The sequence below is a fragment of the Halyomorpha halys genome, unplaced genomic scaffold (assembly GCF_000696795.3).
Source record: "Halyomorpha halys isolate HHAL.00 unplaced genomic scaffold, Hhal_1.1 Scaffold263.1, whole genome shotgun sequence".
In the NCBI taxonomy this organism is placed as follows: Eukaryota; Metazoa; Arthropoda; class Insecta; order Hemiptera; family Pentatomidae; genus Halyomorpha; species Halyomorpha halys.
This window is the reverse complement of record NW_027105032.1, coordinates 1031797-1053130: the sequence shown is the minus strand read 5'-3', so window position 1 is coordinate 1053130 and position 21334 is coordinate 1031797. Positions and strand designations below refer to the sequence as shown.

General features: G+C 28.9%; 1 protein-coding gene across 4 annotated transcripts in view; it reads left to right on the top strand.

Annotated features, from left to right (window-relative positions):
* The first annotated feature begins 2182 nt into the window (after window positions 1-2182).
* LOC106680472 (POU domain, class 2, transcription factor 3) overlaps window positions 2183-21334 on the top strand; it is a 135989-nt gene continuing 116837 nt past the window's right edge. For 2 of the 4 annotated variants that reach the window (XM_014420208.2, XM_024359255.2), the window contains exons 1-2: window positions 2183-2571; window positions 19994-20032. In XM_014420208.2, the coding sequence (XP_014275694.1) occupies window positions 2433-2571; window positions 19994-20032 (178 nt within the window). In that variant the 5' untranslated portion in view covers window positions 2183-2432. The remainder of the gene's footprint in view (window positions 2572-19993; window positions 20033-21334) is intronic. The other 2 variants (XM_024359257.2, XM_024359256.2) reach the window with 1 other exon arrangement.

Genomic DNA, 21334 nt, shown 5'->3' with positions numbered 1-21334 from the left:
TCATTATCACAATTTCCTTCATGGAAAACAATTTTTTTTTTTCAATAATTGCGGGAACTGTAATAAACATTTTTATGTTTGTTCAGGGATGGCAATCTTCCCAGAATCTAAATTCCTGGCTTATCGGAAATTTTTTTTCCTCCTGCACAACATCTTGTACTCCAGGTATGACTTAGGAACCCTAGGGCCTTCTTCAAGAGACATTTTTGAATTAAGAAGGAAAAATTAGGTGGTTTTCATAAACGCGATTTTACTTCTGTGCTCAGTATATATGTCTAGTAAAATTTTTTTTTTACTATTGCCACGATAATAATTATTAATCATCTATATATAATGAGGTCGGTCATATTAATTATAGGCAACTTTCTAATGGAAATTACAGTGTTGAAGATCGTATATGGTTTACCTTGTATTTTTAAGTCTCATTGAGTAAATTTATTGGTAAATTGATTTGACTGGAATTTTTCCTCGAAATGTTCTAGAGGAATACTCCGTTGTTGGTGCTAAAGATCTCTTAATAAATCTTATTAAAGATTAAGCTTTACAAAATTACATACTGGGATGCCAATATAATTACTAAACGGTAATTAAGTTTAATTTATCATTTAGTCCATTTCAAATTAAATTGTTTGGTAATTTTTGTTACATTTTTTTGTATTCTGAAGTGCATGGGAATAATGTATCCTTATATAATATACAGAACACATACATGTTAATAAACGTTTTATAGATACGTTCATTTATTTAATTATCAATGGTTTACAAAATATACAGCGATTGTAAACAGCATTAGTTAAAAAGTTGGTCATAAATTTGAAGTAAATATTAATTAATTTGAAATATATTGATGAATCTTGAAATATTATTTTTTCTAATATTATAATTTATATTACAGTTAGGCCGAGTAGAAAAACCCGGGTTCTACATACACAATGAAAAATAATATGAAGGCAAATAATACACTCCAGTAGTCGCATGCCACCTGACAGATGACATAAACATTTTTAAGTGTAACTCCCGCCTTTCCAATTCTGCAAACCCCTCCCCTACCCCCACCCCTATCCTAGTCTGACCAATGTCCAGTAATTTTTGTTTCTTGTATCTGACAAGAACAAGATATGTATTCTCTACGCATATGTAAAATTGTAGATTGTATTTACGCTTAAGTGTACAATAAATGTTTATTTGTAAGAATGGTTGTAAGAAAGAATAAGAATGTTCACTAATTTAATATACCTATTTCAGAGAAGTTTTATTTATACTTTAATCATCGTATATAATATCCATATTTGAGGAGTTTTCTATCAAAAGTCGATATATCAAATTGGAAAATTATTATTTAAATATATTTTTTTTTAAATTTATTTTATACCAAATCGGCCTGGTGGGCCCTACATGGTTGATATAACCGTTACAATTTAAATATTAATATGTAAATAACTCATGGAGATGATTTTTTTTTAATATATAATATTTGATCACGATCACCTATTTGACATGGGAAATTTTAAATAAACTGGAGTAGTTTTGAATGTGACTATACTTTCCTTTTCAAAATTGAAAATAAATAATTAATAAAAAATAATAAAATGATTGTAAAATATTAAGGCGTATTTTATAAATAAAAACTCATCCATTTCATATAATGTTATGCAAATTTATATCTTATATTTTAAAAATATTTATAACATTTTTTATTTTAAAAGCAATATTTAATCAAGTACATTAACATTCCAATTTTTTAATAGCGTTAAGTAATATCTATCGTATTCAAAGCAATCTTGTTAGTATAATTAGAGCCAATAAAAGACATATTTCACAGATGATGTGCGACAACTGCAGTTTTAAAAAAATTAAGTATTTAAATGAAATTAAAGATTGAATGTTTATGATTTGAGGGGAACATGCAAACCGAGGTTTGACAAAAGCGACCCAACGGCAGAGCATAATATTGTAGTATAATTACCTCAAGGGATTGTGAAGGAGTGAGGCAAGGGAGAGATAGAGAGAGAGGGTGAGCAGGAAAAGAAAACGAAATAAATTCCATTTATTCAATCGACTTTTATTAGGAGGGCATATTTATGTAAGGAAGGCGTTGATTGGGCGAGGGCTACCCCCACTCCTCAACCATGTGCCCCCACCCCTTCGGCCGGCATAGAGGAGGTGGCTGAGCACTCGAGTCCGTACCGTAGGCGCGGATTGTACTATCTATGTCCTCTGCTTTCAGACTCGTCAGCGTACCCATAAGTCACACAGTGTCGTGGTTTGGTGTCGCTCACCTCTAGGACCTTATCGTAACCTTGGGCATCTTTGCCAGAAGTCGAAGGAGTAGAGTCGTCTCGTTGTGAGCTTGCGGACTGCTCAAAGTGGCTCTTCAGAGAGAAGACGGAAGGGCCTTCTGGCTAAACAACAACAAAGGAGAAGAAGACAGGATGTTATTAAGTCCGGGATACCGGGAGCCTCAACCGCAGCCTCTTGACTTCTCGGTCAAGCAGAGCTACAGCATCCATCGTCACTTCTTGCATTCGTCAAATAGTGAGACTTCGGAAGACGAAGGGGTTGGTCCGCCAGGTAAATCCACTATACTTATATTGATAACATTAACATACTTCAATTTCCATACTTAAACAGATCAAAACCTAACTAAAACAACTCATCCTATTGACAAACAGAGATCAAAAGCACCTATTCATAGTACATATCATACTGAATGTATCATTTCAGTTTCCTTGTTGATATTCTTTTTGTAGGCAACTATTTGCTGTAATTCACATTTCTTTTAAACGATATAAATCGAAAATTTGATGAAATAATGGATCACTACGGAAGCATATTCTATGAAAAAACTAATAATTAACAACATAATATCGGATTATATTACAGTCTAAACAAACCAATACATTGCTATATTATCTTCTAAAAATGCAGATATTTCATTCCTAAGCATTCTATTCATCGGTTAAAATAAGTAATTTTCAGGGAAGTCTAATTAATTAAAAATTTATTCGTTATCAACAATACATTTTATTCCATCATTATCAATTTATATTCCATATAAAAATAAAACGATATTGGAGACCTAATATTAAAATTAAACAATTAGGACAATATAATGCAATATTAGGTATAAATCAAACTAAAAACTTACTGTAAAATAAAATATATAACCTAGATAATCCTAATATAATCCTTAATAACGCTAATAAATTATTGATTTTTTTAGAAGTAATATTGTCAATTCGTATATATTGCTGAAAATATAAATATTTTTAATTCATTATATTTTTTAAATATGAATTGGATATTTAAAAAGGCAACAGTCCATTCATGAGTTGTTTTGACAGCCTCCCTTACCTTCCCCTATTCAAATCACTTCCCGATCAGAAGTGCATTTAGGAAGTACCGTTGACACAGAATCGTTTTTACAACATTATTTTTAATTTATTTATATTATTGATTACATTGACAATTTATTTTAGTTATTTATTGAGTAATGATGGCGTTTATAATGATCGGTTGTTTACTGATAATATAAATATGTCGCGTTGGTACAAGACAGGATGTAAATAGTGCCTGTTATCAATTTTTGGTGATATGAATCAAGTTAAAAAATAAATTAAAATCTAATAATAACGAAGAAAATTTGGCTTTGTTATTATAAATTTGATTATCTATTCACTACATTATCAATCAATTTAATCTGATAGATGGGCAAATAAGTCTATAGATCATAGAATTTTATTAATTTAGATTTAAACTTCTTTCAATTAAGGTGTATAAATATGTGATGAAACTTTGAGGTTTATTATCAATTTTTATTATTTAAAACTAAATTTATTCACTCAAGGCTCTTTCTTCTATTAAAGTTTGATAAGAGATTATATTTTATTAATATGGATTACATTTACGGGATTGTATTTTTTATGATTTCAATAATTTATTGTACAACGGCATAAGTAATTGACTTCTTTTAGGGGCAATTCTATATTTCAAATTAAAAAGTTTCCATTACCTAAATAAATGTTATTATTTTTGTATATAATGTTAAAGAGTGTTTTAACTATAATAGTAGTCGACAAAATATTTACAATTTATACGATGCGTTAATCATAAACAATTATAATACAAATTTGCTTTATTGTTAGTATTTACTGAACCTGTGAAGCCAATATCACCGGAACATTTTTTCCCATCTACTTCTCTCTACTGAAACTCATCGAAACTCAAATAAAATCATGTATATTTTATTAACTCCCTTTTACATTATTAACCCACGGACGTTATTTGTTCAGTAATATATTGCTAATCAGTAATATAATTATTTAAAAATCCATGTTAACTATACAACATTTCTATATACATTTTAAACAGATAAATTACTAGTAATATATCCTTGAAGGATTTCAGCCCTTAAATTGCAATAATTTAAATTCCATTCCATCATTTTTTTTAACGAAACAACGTTCATTAATGGATAACAACGTTAACTTAATGGATTTATAAGAAACATAATGGATTTTTCCTTATTGCATATGTGGGTTTTCTCATTTGTTATTTTCTACTACGACAATTTAGCCTTCTTTTTTTTTAATTTTAGCATTCTAATGTATCTTATAGATATTAAAATTAAAATTGGATTAGTGTTGTCCATGAGTGATTTTTATCCATGGCTATTTAAAATCGATTATTGGTTTATTGCTATAGAATCAACATTTGCCGATGGCCTAGCTGTTGATAAGAGATTGTCAACTATTAAAAGTCTACTGATAAAACCGCGGCCTTTTAGATCTTTTACTGCTCACGGTTTTACAACTATCGATTATTAACGTCCTCCGGATTTCAATATCGATCATTTCTTATCTATACAGGTGTGAGGACGCATTATCAGCTCTCCACTCCTCCGCACACCGAATTAATTAAACGGGTATTATAATCTTGTTTAGCCGCGGGGATTATATACCTGAAGCTTATTTACCATCTGGCGACCAGGAAATATTATATCGGGTATACTTTGAGAGCGGTTTTAGCGAAAGGATTAGTATGTGGAGTACCTAGCTTAGTAGTTAGCGAAGGATTAATGTTAGTAATGAGTAATCACTATTCATGGTGATACCCCCCACCACTTGGGACGTTCGTCAGCTCTTCGAACAATGGGTGTAGCCTGTTGCGTACTCAGGGGCAATTAATTAAGTCGCGTTGTGAATATTAAAGTGTGCAAGACAGATATAGTTTTAATATATTCACGTAAATATAACCATTAAAAAAAATTCAGAACAGATATTTATTAATTTATATTTTTATTGACAGTGATGTTCAAATTATGCCCGATAGTGATATTTAACTCCATCATATTTAAGTATATTCACTTGTTAAGCAAGAATTCATTATCATATATAGTACGTACACAATATGCATTGTATATAAAATATTTAATTATATGTTAGCATGTAAGACTTCCAGTGTATTATATATTTTTATTTACTTGTACAAGTCGTTTTTTTTTCACATAAAAATATTAAATATTTATATAATTATATTAAAATTATTTTGGAAAAGACTTGAGAAACACACAGAGAAAGAAATTTATTCAATCATGCTGCCCAAATACATCGGGTTGCTACATTACACAGCATACTGATCAATCCGTGATCGGACATATATAAATTTATAAATTACATTTTTTTGAAGAAAAAAGAATTCACTCGAACAGATTATATTCCCAAAGGCAATACCTCCTTAGTGTTTTCCTATTTCTTCCTATCCCAAGTTCTTAAAAATCTACCTATATCCTTGATCTCCTCACTCTTCGTTCATCCACCCACTCATTAAACACTAAATCCCAACCGATTTTATTTATATATGTCCTCCTATAGAATCGCCTTCTTTAGCAAATCCTTCATCATACGTGCAAATTCTTCCCATCTCCATTCGCCAGACCTCATCCATTCTTTCCTTTAAATATCTATTCCTCCACTTATTGTACAACCAAACCCCCGCACCATTGTAATCAAATAAATAGCCATATTTTGACTAACGTTATAAACAGTAATTTAGCCAATATTACAATGTAATTTCATTTTACTTACTGAAAACTTATAATACTTACCAGACAAAAATCTTAATGTATAAACCATATATTTATTCTTAGGGTACATATTCCAGAAAAAAGTTATTTTTTCATTTCATTCATGGTTTATAAAGTTATGAGATGTAAAACCCCTGAATTTCGGTAAAAAGAAATACCCGACATTAAATAAGAAAAAAATTAACGTTATTGCCTGTATGTATTTGAACTGGCTTGAGTAGAATATTGCATTTAATAACAAATATTTTAAGCGTAATTATTAATAATTAATTTTATTTTGAATTAATATCTAATCTCACTAATTGCCTGTTGTATTTTTATACGAATATAAAACCATTATGATAAAAGCCTTATATTTAATTAATAAACTAAATAAATAATAGAAAACCAAAATATGTCCACAAGACAACTTATCATAATAGGTAAATCGTTCAGTACGTCCAATGTCAATTATATAAACCCCCTTTTACAATTTTTTATGGTATTATTGTAAATACGCCTGGATAAATAATTTTTATGTAAAAAAAGTTATATGCAATTCTTTTTATTTGCTACGGAATAATGAGTAGCTTGGCATTAAATTTAAGGCTGGTACGAGTTAACATATTCATTTCTTAAGTATTAAGAGTAAGTAATAAAACTTAAACCATGCTCCTAAGTTTTTTATATAATTACTGGCCGGTGTTTAATTATTGTGGTATCTTTAATTTTTTTTTATTATTATATTTTTATTAAATTTGTTTACATCCACTGACCGCAATTATCCTGTTTAAAATATTCAAACCGCATTGCACGAAAGGCTCCAGGAAGCTGAAAGTCCTGGGAGTTCAGGTAGCTTGACCATTGTGAAGGTCCGTACCCTTTTGCGTTCGGAATCTTCAGTGAAAACCTCTGTCCATTTGCCTACTGTTCGGGCCCCATCTGGGTTCCCCCTTTTAAATGATCTATTCCTTTGTTGCTGCTAACAATCCTTCTTAGAGGTAGAAAAAAGAATCAACATTTGAATGTGTCGGCTTGGACGCAGGTCATGGCTCATGAATGCTGTTTTAAACTTTACTACTAGTCTTACAGACGGAAACGAGGAACTGTGTATGGCATCGGTTATTTCTCCATACTAAAGCATATAACAAGATTTCGTTTTTATAAAAAAAATATTGAATGCTAAATTTATTCTATAGTCCAACTAAACAATCTGGAAGATGAGTTTTCGTTGTTGAGTTCCTTATGACATCCTTGTATATATGTTCTACAGTGTTGAACGGAATATTTATTAAAAAATTAAGTCTGTAAAAAAATAAAATAAAACAATTACAATTATAATTAATTAGCTTTGTTTGATGTTCTGTGATGCAATGCATTTAGTCTCATGAAGGGAAAGAAGCATTATAACTCTAGATCATAAAACCACTCAAACATACCTTAAGTTAATTTAAAAAGAAATATATACTTTCATAAATATCAATAAAAATTTTAATTCGATTGTATTATCTATAATATAGAATAATAATAATAAACGTTGTTATGATAATAGTAATTCGTACTTATTATGGGCTGTTAATTGTGATAACTAAATTCAATAACATTTTGGAAAAAAAAAAATGATTATTAAACAATCGTTCATTGATTTTAAAGTCCATCCTAAACTTTTTTTAAATATAGAATTTGATAAAACAAAAAAAAAAGTAAATTATTTAGCAGAAACTATCAATAGAAGGATTTTCTCTTTTAAAAAAAAATATAAAGAAATTTAACAAAAGATTTTTTATGGTCTAGTAATGAAGATTTCAAGGAATATTAAATACTAGTTATGGGAAGATGGTTGGGGGTACGGTCAGAGAATCACACAAATAAGTTTTAAAAACTTATTTGGCACTAACAAATAAATGTTTTGTCTTATTTGTGTTATTCTCTGACCTGACCCAACCATCTTCTCATATTTATTGTCCATGGTCAACTATTGGTCAACTCATCATTTTAAATACTAGTTGTACTGGCAGGTTTTCATAGTTTAAATTGCAAGGGGCTTGAATATAGGTATATTAATACAAATTGAAATATTAAAAAACTGGTAAAAATTTAATATGTCTAATAAATATAAAAAATAAATATTCGAATTGGGGAGAATTGAATACGTTTATGTAGTTAAGTTGTAAAAATTTAGGAGAATTCTAGACAAAGACAAAGTAACTAATTAATAATTACATGTCTTATTAGGCAGGTAAATACTTCTCAAGAAATGGGTTTTTCCTACCTCTTAAATTTTAAAACCCTTATCCTTTCTCCAGAAGATGCTTACTGGATTACTGGAGAATATTTCCGTCCAAGTCCCGTAATAGTGTTGAGAATAGAAAATTCCTCGAAAATTATTACCGTTATTAGATAAACGGATGTTAATACTTTATACTTTCATCGATTATACTTATGCTAAAAATTTAAATAAATCTAATGTACAATACTACCATCAAAACACAATAAAGTAATCTGAGAAGAAATATTGTATTAATGAATATGAGAAAAATAAACCAATGCATATTATCATTAATTGAACAATGTTATTTTGTTTTTTTTTCAATTTTAATTTTCCTAGAATTCTTGGTTAAAAACATGTATGTAACTATGAGAAATGCTATTTTTCCAGGAATATAAGCCCTTATTAATGACTGGAAAAAATGTTTTTTTATTTATGTATGCATCCCTAATATAATAGAAAATATTTATTATTTTTTCCAATGTATAATATTTTTCCTCATAGATTACATTTATTTTTATACTACGGAAAACTAATGGCTTCAAGTACCTTTTTTTTTTTTTTTTTTTTATGTTTATATGGAAAAGCTTACTTTACTACACTCATTGATTTTTAACAAGGAAAATGTGTATTTTCATGAAGACAGCCAATCAGAGGCCAAAGGAAATTTTATCCTTCAAGTACCTTTTTTTTTTTTTTTTTTTATGTTTATATGGAAAAGCTTACTTTACTACACTCATTGATTTTTAACAAGGAAAATGTGTATTTTCATGAAGACAGCCAATCAGAGGCCAAAGGAAATTTTATCCTTAAAAAAATCATCCAATGGCATTACTGGAGGAAACCAGCTTTTCTTTGAATGCTCTTATATTGAGAATATTTTGTTGATCTTCTAAGATAAGTTTTAATTATTTTATTTTTCGTTTTCGGATTATATAACCGACATATTGTCTGCAAAAGATTAAGAAATTGAAATAATTACTCAATCATTTTGTCAGGAAAAATATGTTTTCAATACTTTATTAACTTTTCCTTAATTTTTTCTTCATCCGTGAAAATTATTTATTATATGTGTTGGTTAAATATAAATTTAGGATTTATATATCAAAAATCGAGATGTCAATAAAATAATTCAGAAACGTTTAAATCCCCTATTAAAAATTTCCTTTTATGAACTGTTAACTTATTTTTAATGAAATTAATTATTATAATGTGATAACTAAATTGAATTGACATATTGAAAATTATTCCTTCTTTAGGTTATTACTTTGATTCATTCCGCAATTTGAAACAAGCCACATTAAAAATTTGTTAGTACTTTTTTTTTTATAAAATAAAAGACATCTCACAGTTATATTTAGAAACAAACATAATTATCTAGTATTATTTGAGAATGGGTTGAGCGCGAAATATAGATTGCTTCAAAGCTGCTGATAAGACTTCTGGGTGTATCAGTCTGTCAATACTAGCTTAGCCTCATTAAAAGGTAGTCTTTTAAAGCGTAATCGATTTTTTTTGTTACATCTATTTTGAATAATTAATCAAGTTTTTTTATATATGATGTATTTCTTATTTTAATAATTCATCCATCATTGTCTGACTGATTAGGGATATATATTATACCGCAGTGAAGCTTTAAAAAAATTCATTTGTAGATATTACATTATAATAATTATTTTAAAGATTTAAAATCACACCTGAAATATCTATAGAAAGAACTGATTTGTTTTATTTTATTTTTAATCACCACATTAGAATAAAAAACTTACGAATCATATAAATATTGAATATCATTTGTATTGATAAATTATGCGATTATGTATTATATTTCCCTTGAATTGGGTATTAATTTGAATTTTAAATACAAAGCAGTTTATCTTTCCGTTGAACAGTAGAGGTGCTGCCAAGAAAACAAAAACTATGTTTAAAAAAAACATTTATGACTGCAAACTCTTAAAATCTTATTACTAACACTGAATTGTTTAATTATTAAGTTTCAGTTTCTAATTTTTTTTTTACTATTACATTTCGTTAGTTTTATTGTGGTTAATTTCTACTAAAATATGTTTATTATATATTTTTTTTTGTCCTTGTATTCTAAATTCTCAGAATAATCCTATTTATTTTTATATTTTTGTACATTTATTATTCTTTAAATTTGTATAATAGAACCTGATTCTAGTCATAATTGTTACGCCTGATTCGCCGTAATAATTCTACGCCATAACCTAAAACTATGGTCGAAACGTCGGCATAAAATAAATAAATATGGTTTTGTTTATTTATGTTGTTCTTTGCTGACCGCACCCCCCGACAAACTTCTCCAATAATAATTGTTACTTTTTAACTCACGGTTTATCATCAGTTTGTATGTTGTACAATATATATATAATTTTTTTATACTTAAGTAACCTCTACAAAAATTTTTTGTAATTTATTTGTTTTGTTTTTTCCACATTATATTCAAATTTGTATTGTAATAAGATTTGATTATATGGTCATAATACTTAAAATATTTCAAGGAAGTTAATTTCATACTTAGTTACTTAGAGACTTATTGTCGTGTAGTTAAAAAAAAAATTTTTCTAATTAAATTAAGTAGAATTTTTAAAAGCTTTTTCACTCGAGTCTATAGATTTCGTTGCAAAACTCTGGCTATATTTCAAAGTGTGTGTTGACATATTCCGAATTGACAGGTTGCGTGGATTACAAGGCAATCTCTTCTGTTGAGTATTGTACTGCGCCTTTTATACCTTATGAACTATATCTTTTCAACATGACTGGTTGCCCATGGCATTCTGGAAATACATTTTAAATTGTCTCTTTCATACTTGCGGTATGCGTAAAGGGGTTGCGAAACAAAAAAAAAAACTGAAGTAGTAAAGGTCGCTGGCATCGTTAGTGATGATGGAGTTCAGATGAAGCTCGTAAAAGAGTTATTTAATTATGTATGTACTAATAATAATAATAGTAATAAGGCTATGACTATTAATATAAAACCATAAATAATAATCATGCCCCCTTTGAAATAAAATTTGCACAATGCTCAACTGGTCTGTTGTGAGGAACTCGATTCATCACAGTGAGTGAACCAAATAAAGAGCTTCTAGATCCAAAGTATTATAAAACACTTACAGGAGATAGTCGTAATATATTATAGGACATGAGGTAATATAATCAAATAGTTAAAATATAAGATGGTCAGGGTTGCGACAAAAAAAAAAAATTTAAGCTAGGATAAATATTATCTAAGAATAAAGTGATAAGAAATTACATATAAATAAAAGGGAGGAAGACATAAAATAGTATCAATATAAAATAAACTTGAATAAACAATGATAAGAATTAAAAATAAGTATCAATGGTCAGAGTAAACATTTATTAAATATTTTTAATATTTTACGAATATTTAAAAATGTTTACTCTTACCGATGTTACTTATTTTTAATTTTTATCATTGTTTATTCAAGTTTATTTTATATTGATACTATTTTATGTCTTCCTTCCTTTTATTTATATGTAATTTCTTATCATTTTATTTTACATAATATTTATCCTAGCTTAAATTACCTTATTGTTGTAATAATCTCACTTTTTTTTTGTATCTTTTTAGCCCTGATGATGCCCTGCAAAGTGGGGCGAAACGTCGGACATTAAAATAGTTATAAACTATTTGTTCTTTTCTTGACCGCAACCCTGACCATCTCCTTACATTTAAATTTTGACGGTCAACTATATATACATATAAATCTAATAGTTATTTAAAAAAAAAGTCATTAAATAAATTATTAAAAAAAAAAAATTAACTGAGTAAAATTATTATGTGAAAATATCCAGAGACCACGGCACTCAAAGCCTGAAAGAATCTGGAACAAGCGTTAAAGGCGCATTGAGGAATGCAGTCAATTTGTTCTAAAGGCGGGTTCCTTCATTAATACAAAATAAAAGAATGGATTATAAAAATAAAAGGCAGAGGTAGGCGAAAAAGATTAAATGGCACCCCGACAATACATTTATCATATCCTTTTAAAGTATACGACTCTGGAGTAAAAATATTCGTAAAAAAATAGCGAAGATGGATCTAAGCGTTCAGATATTATGGGCCATTTTATGCAGTCTTAAGCAATTGCAGAGATTACGGCCATTCGCCGTGGAAACTTCTGTGCATTCTGATGCAATTTATTGTCCCGCAATTTATTACATGTATTTTATAAGTACCAAATTACTTTTATATATCTCATCTAGTGCACCAGTACTACTCAAAGAAAAAGTATTGTTCCGAACTAGCTATTAGATGTTTTCATCTAATTTTAATGGAACGAATCCGTTGTATCTTGATAGTAAATATTTTCTAATTATCTTCTAATCACATTAAGTACCAAATAGAAATACTCAGTAAAATATCAAAATCCTTCCATTAATAGGCACGTCTTATTGAAGGATAATTTCGATTCACTGTAATTTTTAAATACTTACAAATTTCTAAAATGTAAAAAATCGTTATAGAATGTCTATTTAAAGATGTGAAGAAAAAAAACGGATGCTTATTAATTTAATTACCCAGATAATATAATTATAACGATTTTAAAAATGCATTTTTGAGCCATATTATAACATAAATTAGAGTTAATTAATAATGCTGAAGGTTAAAAAATTCTTTAGTTATATAAAACACGGAGAACACAAAGCCTATCTGTTAAAAATTCTAATAAAGAATACTAACCAAGCGCAAACATTTTGGCGCATTTTGGTGAACTCCTAGTACAAGAGCCGGGAAGTAAAAAGGGAGTCATCTCACCCAAATTTTTGATTGCTTTAATGAAAACTATGTATAATTACTAGTCAAAATTGATGAGTCTGCCAAGTATAGGTAGGGGAATAAAAAATTGCGGCTGTTTCAAAACCTTAAAAAAACATTAATTTTTCGTCCGGAGCTCTATATCTTAAAAACTACCAACAACACAAGAAAATCTAAGAGAAAATTATTTAAAGAAGAGTAAATTTGATGAAATATTAGCCCTAAAAGAGCTATTTACGTCCAATAGTTCTCGAGATGAAGTCTTTTAAAAAGCAAAATTTCTTAAAAAACTTCTGAAAGATTAGTAGTTAGCTATTTTGGGAAATCTATATCTCAGGAACTATAAGACATACAGATGTCTGTTAGCACTCAAATTAAAGCTAGTTGTTGTTGTTGTTGTTGTCTGGGGCTTAAGGGCGTAAAACCCTGAGGTCATCAACGCCCATGTTTCGTGCTTTATATTTTATTTCTATAATTCTATTTCACTTTAAATAATTTCGAAAAAAAAATTTAAATAATTACTTCTGTTGGTATTTTTTTTATTATGTATAACAGATTTTCTGGTTTAAATCTTATTCAAAAGGCCATTTCTTTTTAAGAAAACTAAGACCATTTCCACGTTCTTCTGGTCATCATTCAGAGCATGCGATACACTCGGTCCTACTCCCAATCTACTCAAGTTCGCAGAATAAAAATGGCATTTTTCAAATATGTGACTGATCGTAAGTATACTGTTGCAGTATTGACATTTTGGAGGTGGCTGCTTACTGATCAGATATCTATGAGTTAAACTCGTATGACCTATTCTCAATCTGGCAATAGCTACCTCCTCCCTGCGATTGGAACGGTATGATGTGGTCCATGGTTTGGTGGTTTTTTTGATGGTTTTTAATTTGCTTGGCGGGCTTTCATCCCACATGGCTTGCCAACTAGATAATATCTCATTTTTCATTGGAAGACTTATTTCTTGTGGTGTCAGAATGGCCGTGCCCTGACCTGGAAGAGCAAGTGCTTGTTTAATGGATAATTAATAAAGCTAGTTTAATGGACTATAAATCAAAAATTGGGGTGAGATAATTGCCTTTTTTCTCCTCTTGGGCTCTTGTACTATCCTTTTTGAATTGTGGCCACTCATTTAGAGCGGATCTACTGATTTAGGCAATCCTTTGCAAGCCAATACAAATACACCATCCACACTCTTCCACTTGTGGGAACTTCAGTATGGCAAATGAGTATTCATCCAACTTTGAGTCCTTATTTCCTCAATTAGCTGATATCTTTCGACGAACGACCTTCGCCCCTTTGCTCTGAACTGTATAAGACTCTCCCCTTGGTTCTTCTTCTTGTCTAGCTCATTCCTCCTACGACGACGCATCAATCGACAGTAAGGTATACGACGCCGACCCCTGGGCAATAATACAGCAATAAAGGCGGCTGGTAGCAAGGTCTGACGTCCATACCTGTAAATCAGCGGCGGGAGAGGTCTGATTAAGACCGCCGTCGCAATTAAACCCTCGGCGAGATACGACTCTGCTCCTGCAGCGCTAATACGCTCCCGCCGTCACGCGATCCTCCCCGCTCCCAACACCTGTCTTCTTACCGTCCGGAATAATATACACCAAGTATTCTGGTCTTGAATATGTAATAATGTAACATACTCAATTAGTAACATTAAAAAGAAACATAAAAGAATAAAATAAAGTAAAGGCTATATATTTGATTTAACTTACTAGTTTCTGTAGCTAAAGCCAACAAGACAGAAGTTTTATCTTTTTACGGATTGTAGCACAGGCAACGATGTTAGTAGTGAAAACAGGTAATCGCAGTTTGAAGCTGAGAACTTTCAAACCTACTTACGGTAGCAATCATCAAACAGAAAATTATAAATTCATTATTTCTAAATATTTCATTATGAATGAATTTTATTTTTATTTATTTTTTTTTTTTTATGTACTAAAAATGAAGACAACAAATAACGAACAGAAAAAAAATTTTCATTGTAACAAGGCAACTATGTGTTTAGGAAATTAAATACTAACAATCGAGCCTTCATTGACTCGGAATATTCAATATTTTAAAAAAATTAAAACTTGATTATTCAGTGATGTAGGAAATTATTTTTTATTTTATTTATTTATTGAAATTTACAATTGTATTAAAAAAATACAACCAGTAAATTTGATCATAATGACATAATGATATGATACAGGTAGTATGTAGTTATGTAGAGAAATTACCCAGTAGTAGAACTCTAAAAACAATTTACAATATAAGGTCACGAGGCCATCTTCTTTTTTTTTATGGAGTTTATTATGGAAGGAATAATATCGGGTTCGGGTTAGATCGGTTACATAAGGAACATTTAGGTCTTTATGGATGGTTTGATGTAGGAATTAAAAATATTGTAATTATGGTCATATCACCTCATTCCATATCAATTAGTAAAGAATGCGTATTTCCATATCCATGTACTAAAATGAAGAACATTCACTCTTCCTTTCTCTTTCATCTATTTGGTATTATATTCCTTCTAAATATCCTAAATTATCACATAAAATTAACAAATCATATAATGTTAATAATATACCACTAAACGCTCTCTCCATTTCATCCTTCCAGTGATCCCCCTCTAAACCTTCAATTCTACTAAATCAGTTTTTACGCAATCCTCCCATCTACGTTTCGGTCTACCCCAGGACGTTTACCCGTTGGTTCAGTGTTTATTAACATTTTAGGGATCCGCTTGTTACTAAGCCCTACAACCTTACACGCCCATCTTATACGCCGCAATGCTATAACTTGAATTATATTTACCGGGTGTAGGTCCCTTAACTTAGCATTGTGTAATCTTTAATTCATCCTTTTTCGGTACAAAAATTTTGTGTAATAATTTATTTTCGAAAACCTTAAGGCGCTGTTCATTAAATAAACAAGGTGATAAAGAATCTCCTAGTTTTAAACCCGACCGTTTAAAAATCATATAATGTTACAAAAAAAAAAATAATAACATCAGCAATTTTTGTTATATATACTACTAATTATTGTTTTGATAATTATAGTTTTTCAATTCGCCAACATAATTTTCATACGAATTTATAATTCTTCAACTCAACTAAGAGAGGGGGGTGTGGAGGTGAACAATAACTTAAAATTCTGCTCTGGATAGGGTGAAATTTAACTAAAATTCACTCCCTAGACCACGTTCTGGAGGTTATGAAACGTATAATGTAACAATAAATAAACGTAAGACATAAAGAAGAAGAGAGAGACATTCTTATAAGCAATCTACACAAATGTCCTTGGACACAAGCATACCAATCAAGAAATTACAGAAATAATTATATAAACATAGTATGTAATACAACATAGAAAATACTCGATTACACCACTGTGGTAAATTATTCCAGTTAAAATACAATGTTCTCTTTCTGACAAAGTAAAAAATTTTCTTTGAGGTTAAAATTTTGCATATCAGGTTGGTTTAGACTGGATTCATAACAAGGATACATGAAAAAAAAAAATTATTTCCTTGGGTATGACGATTACTTACATTATCTCTTTAAAACTTCAATGAAAAATGTTAATCCCGTTGTATTATCACAAAGGAATCAGGAAAAACATCAACCTTTGAAGTATTTAACAAGCATTGATAGTCAATTTGTCATATTGAAATTATTTAAAAACATTAACCTCGTGGCTAAAATAAAAAAAAACTTGAGATAAGTTAGATTGATTATTATCCTCTATTGACAATTTAGAGCCGTAATGTGGCGTAAACATCTGTAACCAACTACAAGAAATTAATTCTCAAGTAGTGAAAGAAAAACTTTTTTTTTCCTGAATAAAATGTCACTTTTAATTATTATGATATGGCAGATTACATAATGTTGTGAGACTGATGCTGTTAGGATATAGCATTTAAAGACTGTGTAACATTCCTTAAGCATGAGATAAGTTATTCGAAACAAATTGAGAAAAGTTGTTGATCACAACTGATATATATAATTTTTTTTTGTGCTTGTCATTCTTTAAAATAGTCCACATGATATTGTTTATCTGCCTTCAATGATACATCATGACTTTTTATTTCATTAAAATAAAAACGAAAACTTTGAATGAATCCATTAATCTTTTGGTTATGAAATCTTTTAGCTAGATTAGAAAATATGAATAGGGCGATTATTTCAATGTTTTATTAACACCATACACAATTTTTTATCTATTTTAACGGTATATTTACGAGAATTTTAGAGCGTTGTAAGTTAAAAAGCTAGTATATTTTTATCTTTTATATATATCGTCATAATCTAGGTACCAAGAAATTTGTATAGATGGTTCTCCTTTATTTTAAAGTTCAAAATAAAATATATCGGAGCCTGAACTCCAATAACGTTTAAATACTTTTTTTCTAAATCAAAAGCTTATTTTCATTTTCAAAATCGTTTTATTATTTACAACTCTTATCACATTTTAATTTTTTTTTTTAATAAATAATAAATATAAAAATAATGCCCTAAACTTATTACTATAGAAAAAAAAATTTAAGTCTGAGTGTAGTTCTTGACCAATAAGAACTATGATTTAAAATATTTTCCAGGGTTTTAAAATTGTATTATTATACAATTACGTTTCTAAAGGTATAAAAAAATGGAGTAAGAAAGTTTTGTAGTTGAATTTAATACAATATCCCCACTGTCTATCTTTTTAGATACTATTGGGTATTAATTCCTGCAGTTAAAACTTCTAAATGTTAGATTTTTTTTTTTTTTTTGGTTAGCAATAAAAACAAACAAGAACCTTTAAAAATGGTCTTTTTTTTTCTTTGGATACTGTTTTTTTTTTCCTCTTCTCTACCAGAGTAATATCAGATAAACACCTTTCTTTTAATATATAAATGAGTATAATAAAAATAATAAAAGAAAAAGACAGAGTTTTCTAGACGAAGGAGCTGGTTTAGTACTCTGTATTAATTACCGCCGACTAGACACAGCTAGCCTGGAAGGAGAACCAAGAAGATAAAACCAATTTTTTATTGACCCTACCTCAAGTTGGCCAGCCCGCATTAACCTTTAGCTCCAAAGGCTCTCCAAGGCTGGAGTGTATTAGCTGGAATGAGTTATAGTTTGCATAGCCAACTCCAGCGGTAATTAGTTCGGCTCCCGGCTCAGTTCAACTCACTCCTCTTCCAGTCTTTCAACGCTGGCATCTTCAGCAGTTAATAGTTATGGATTAAATTTTAAATTTAATGTAGCAGTTAAAAATCTCTGCTATTTTTTTTTTTACCAAAACCCACTATGAATAATAAGTTCACAATATTTCGTAGGATGTATCATTAAATATACAAAATACTTATAGATATTGAGAATCAGTCGATACGATATAAAGACGAAATATAGGTTTCTAAAAAAAAAAAATTAATTAATTAGCAGATTCCTCACCAGTCAATAATGAGCCAATCTAGACATAATCAAGGCAACAATATGACATATACCCTGACAAAATGTCGTACACCTCACATCAATTATAGACAACACATCAATCCAAGACATCCAAACACATATTGACTGTCTGATTGAACGATGAATATTTAATATATATTGTAGATACTCAAGGCTTAGTGTTTGGAATATTCTAATAGTATTTTTAAAAAAACATGTATATAAACATACATATGTAAATTTATTACATTATATTAATACTAGGTAATGTTCATTACCAATAAGAATTTATTTTAGGAAGATAGACTGGGCGACGGTCAATAAAGATATCAAAATAGTTTAAAGAGAAATATTGTAAACCAACGTTTCGTCCCACCTTTATCAGAGCTGTAAGAGTGAAGTTCCGCTACCAACTGCAACCAAGTTCTTCAAGAAATTCATTCTTACTTCCCTGCAAAGCGGAGCAAAACCTTGGTTTACAATAAATAGTTCTCTTTTACTATTTTGATACCTTTATTAATCGCTAACCCGGACTATCCTCCTACAATATACTTCAAATGGTCAACTATCTTCTTTTAAATAAGAATTAATGTTTTAAAAAATCAATAAAAAACATTTATTTTAAAAATAAAACTAATAAAAAAGGGTACCTAGTTATTAATTAGAATATTTCAAATTTAACACAAATTATGAAATTACTATTTAAAATGCAATCGTACAGCATAAGGTACTTTTCAGGAAAATGTAATTACTCAAACGAACATAAGGGGCTATGAATAAATAACTTGTAATTAAAAAAACTTACTGTAATTAAATTCCATATAATTCTTCAATAACAATGCCTTATACAACAGTTTAAGTATTAAGTTTTAACTTAGCATATTGGTTCAGGACTGTCATAACTATAAATGAAATAACACCTTACTCTGGAAAGAGTTTAAAAATAAGGTTAATTTTGCATTAATGAGAAGTTAGTTGTTATTATTACATTATATTAATACATGTCTTAATAAAATAACAAAAAAATGTTAATTTAAACAGTTTAAAAAAATATGAAGAAAACTATTTTAGAATATAACAGTAGACTAGTGGATTAGGCTGAAAGTTAACTTAAATTTTGATGTTTAAAACAGGGAAAACATAAAATACGCGTACAGATTAAATAAATTATAATATAGATATAAATACTGCATAAACAGGAAAAGCTGAATTACCTATTTCAACTCGATTGATAATTTTAAATCGAAAATTTTAGTAGCCAAAGATCACCATTAATGTGGATTTCCTTATAATTATAAATCGAAAATTTCCAGTAGCGAAAAACTAAGACATGCCTGTTTTGGGAAAATTTAATTTCTGACCACTTCATTTATATCTGTAATGAAGAACAAATCATCATGCATTAAGTCATTTCTATTTTCTAGGATTTCCTTGGTTGAAAAGCGAAAACAACGATCATTCAAGTAAGTTGAAAATAATTGAATCTTCATTAGTAGTGATTTTTTTTTTTCTTCTGGCGATCTCTATTCCTTATCTTAATTTTTTATTTTTCTTGAAAAATCTTTCTTTTTTTTTTATGTTTTCGTTAATTCGTTGTATAAAATTTATGAAAAAGCATGATAGTAGTAAAATATTAACATATTTTTTGAAAGCATGTTTTATATTGTAAATAATTTGTATTTTAAAAAAAAATTGTTGATAATTTTTTTTTTTATTGTAGAAGAGTTAGAAAGTGGATATCTCACTTAAAGTGGTACATAATGAAAAAGGGTGATTCATTCTTATCTCACTGATTAATATTTTAGGAATATTTCTTATCTCTTATCGCTATTCGCCAACTCCCATTTCCTGGGTATTTCTTTTTACCTATATTTGTGTGTTAACATTTACACATGATATGTTTGTTTTTACGCGTTATCGTTAAATATAGATTTAGATGGATTTCTTTAGGAGTATATATGTACACATAATTTTATAATGTATTATACCTAATTGTAAATACGTGTTTTTAATGTTTTAAAAATTGTCACCTTATGTGATTTAGAATTTAAATGTCCGCATATTAACTGAAAATTAAGATTTCAATGATGATTAGTGACGGTGGTTCTTTTGGTTTTCTGTATTTCTTTTTATTTTATTTGTTTCCTCATTCTTTTGCTTTTCTGGTTTATTATACTTTATCCGCTAGAAGATACACTAAGATTAAAATGGTTTAGGGAATCTCTACTCACCTTCAATAAAAATATTTCATAGGAATATGATATTAGAAAAAGAAAAATTTAAGATAACGTTATTGTAATTTTTTTTTTTGGGGGGGGTTATTTTACAAAGGAAAGTACTTGCTAATAATTTTAAAAATGTGCTATCATACGTTCCCTAGCCCAATGAGTAAATTGACAAGCATTTTTGTTATTTCAAACATATTGTAATTCTTTTTTGAAAAGTTGAAAAAAATACCTTTATAAAAAAATATATTTGAAATGTATTTAGATAGTATTACTGGTACATAATAAATCATGAAAATATGAGACACTTAGGTTCAGGCATCGAGTGATTTCTTGCCGGGATTAATTTACAAGAAATCTTTAAAATTATAAAACATACAATCCTCTCTAATAATATTATTATTGAATTATCAGTATATTAATATATTGTATATTTTTTTCTTTTATAGTGAGTACTTAAAAAACAAATTTCTTTTGATCCGTATCTCTCACTATCTTTATTTTTATTCAACGTTTCGGCCCTCAGACCATTATTAAGGA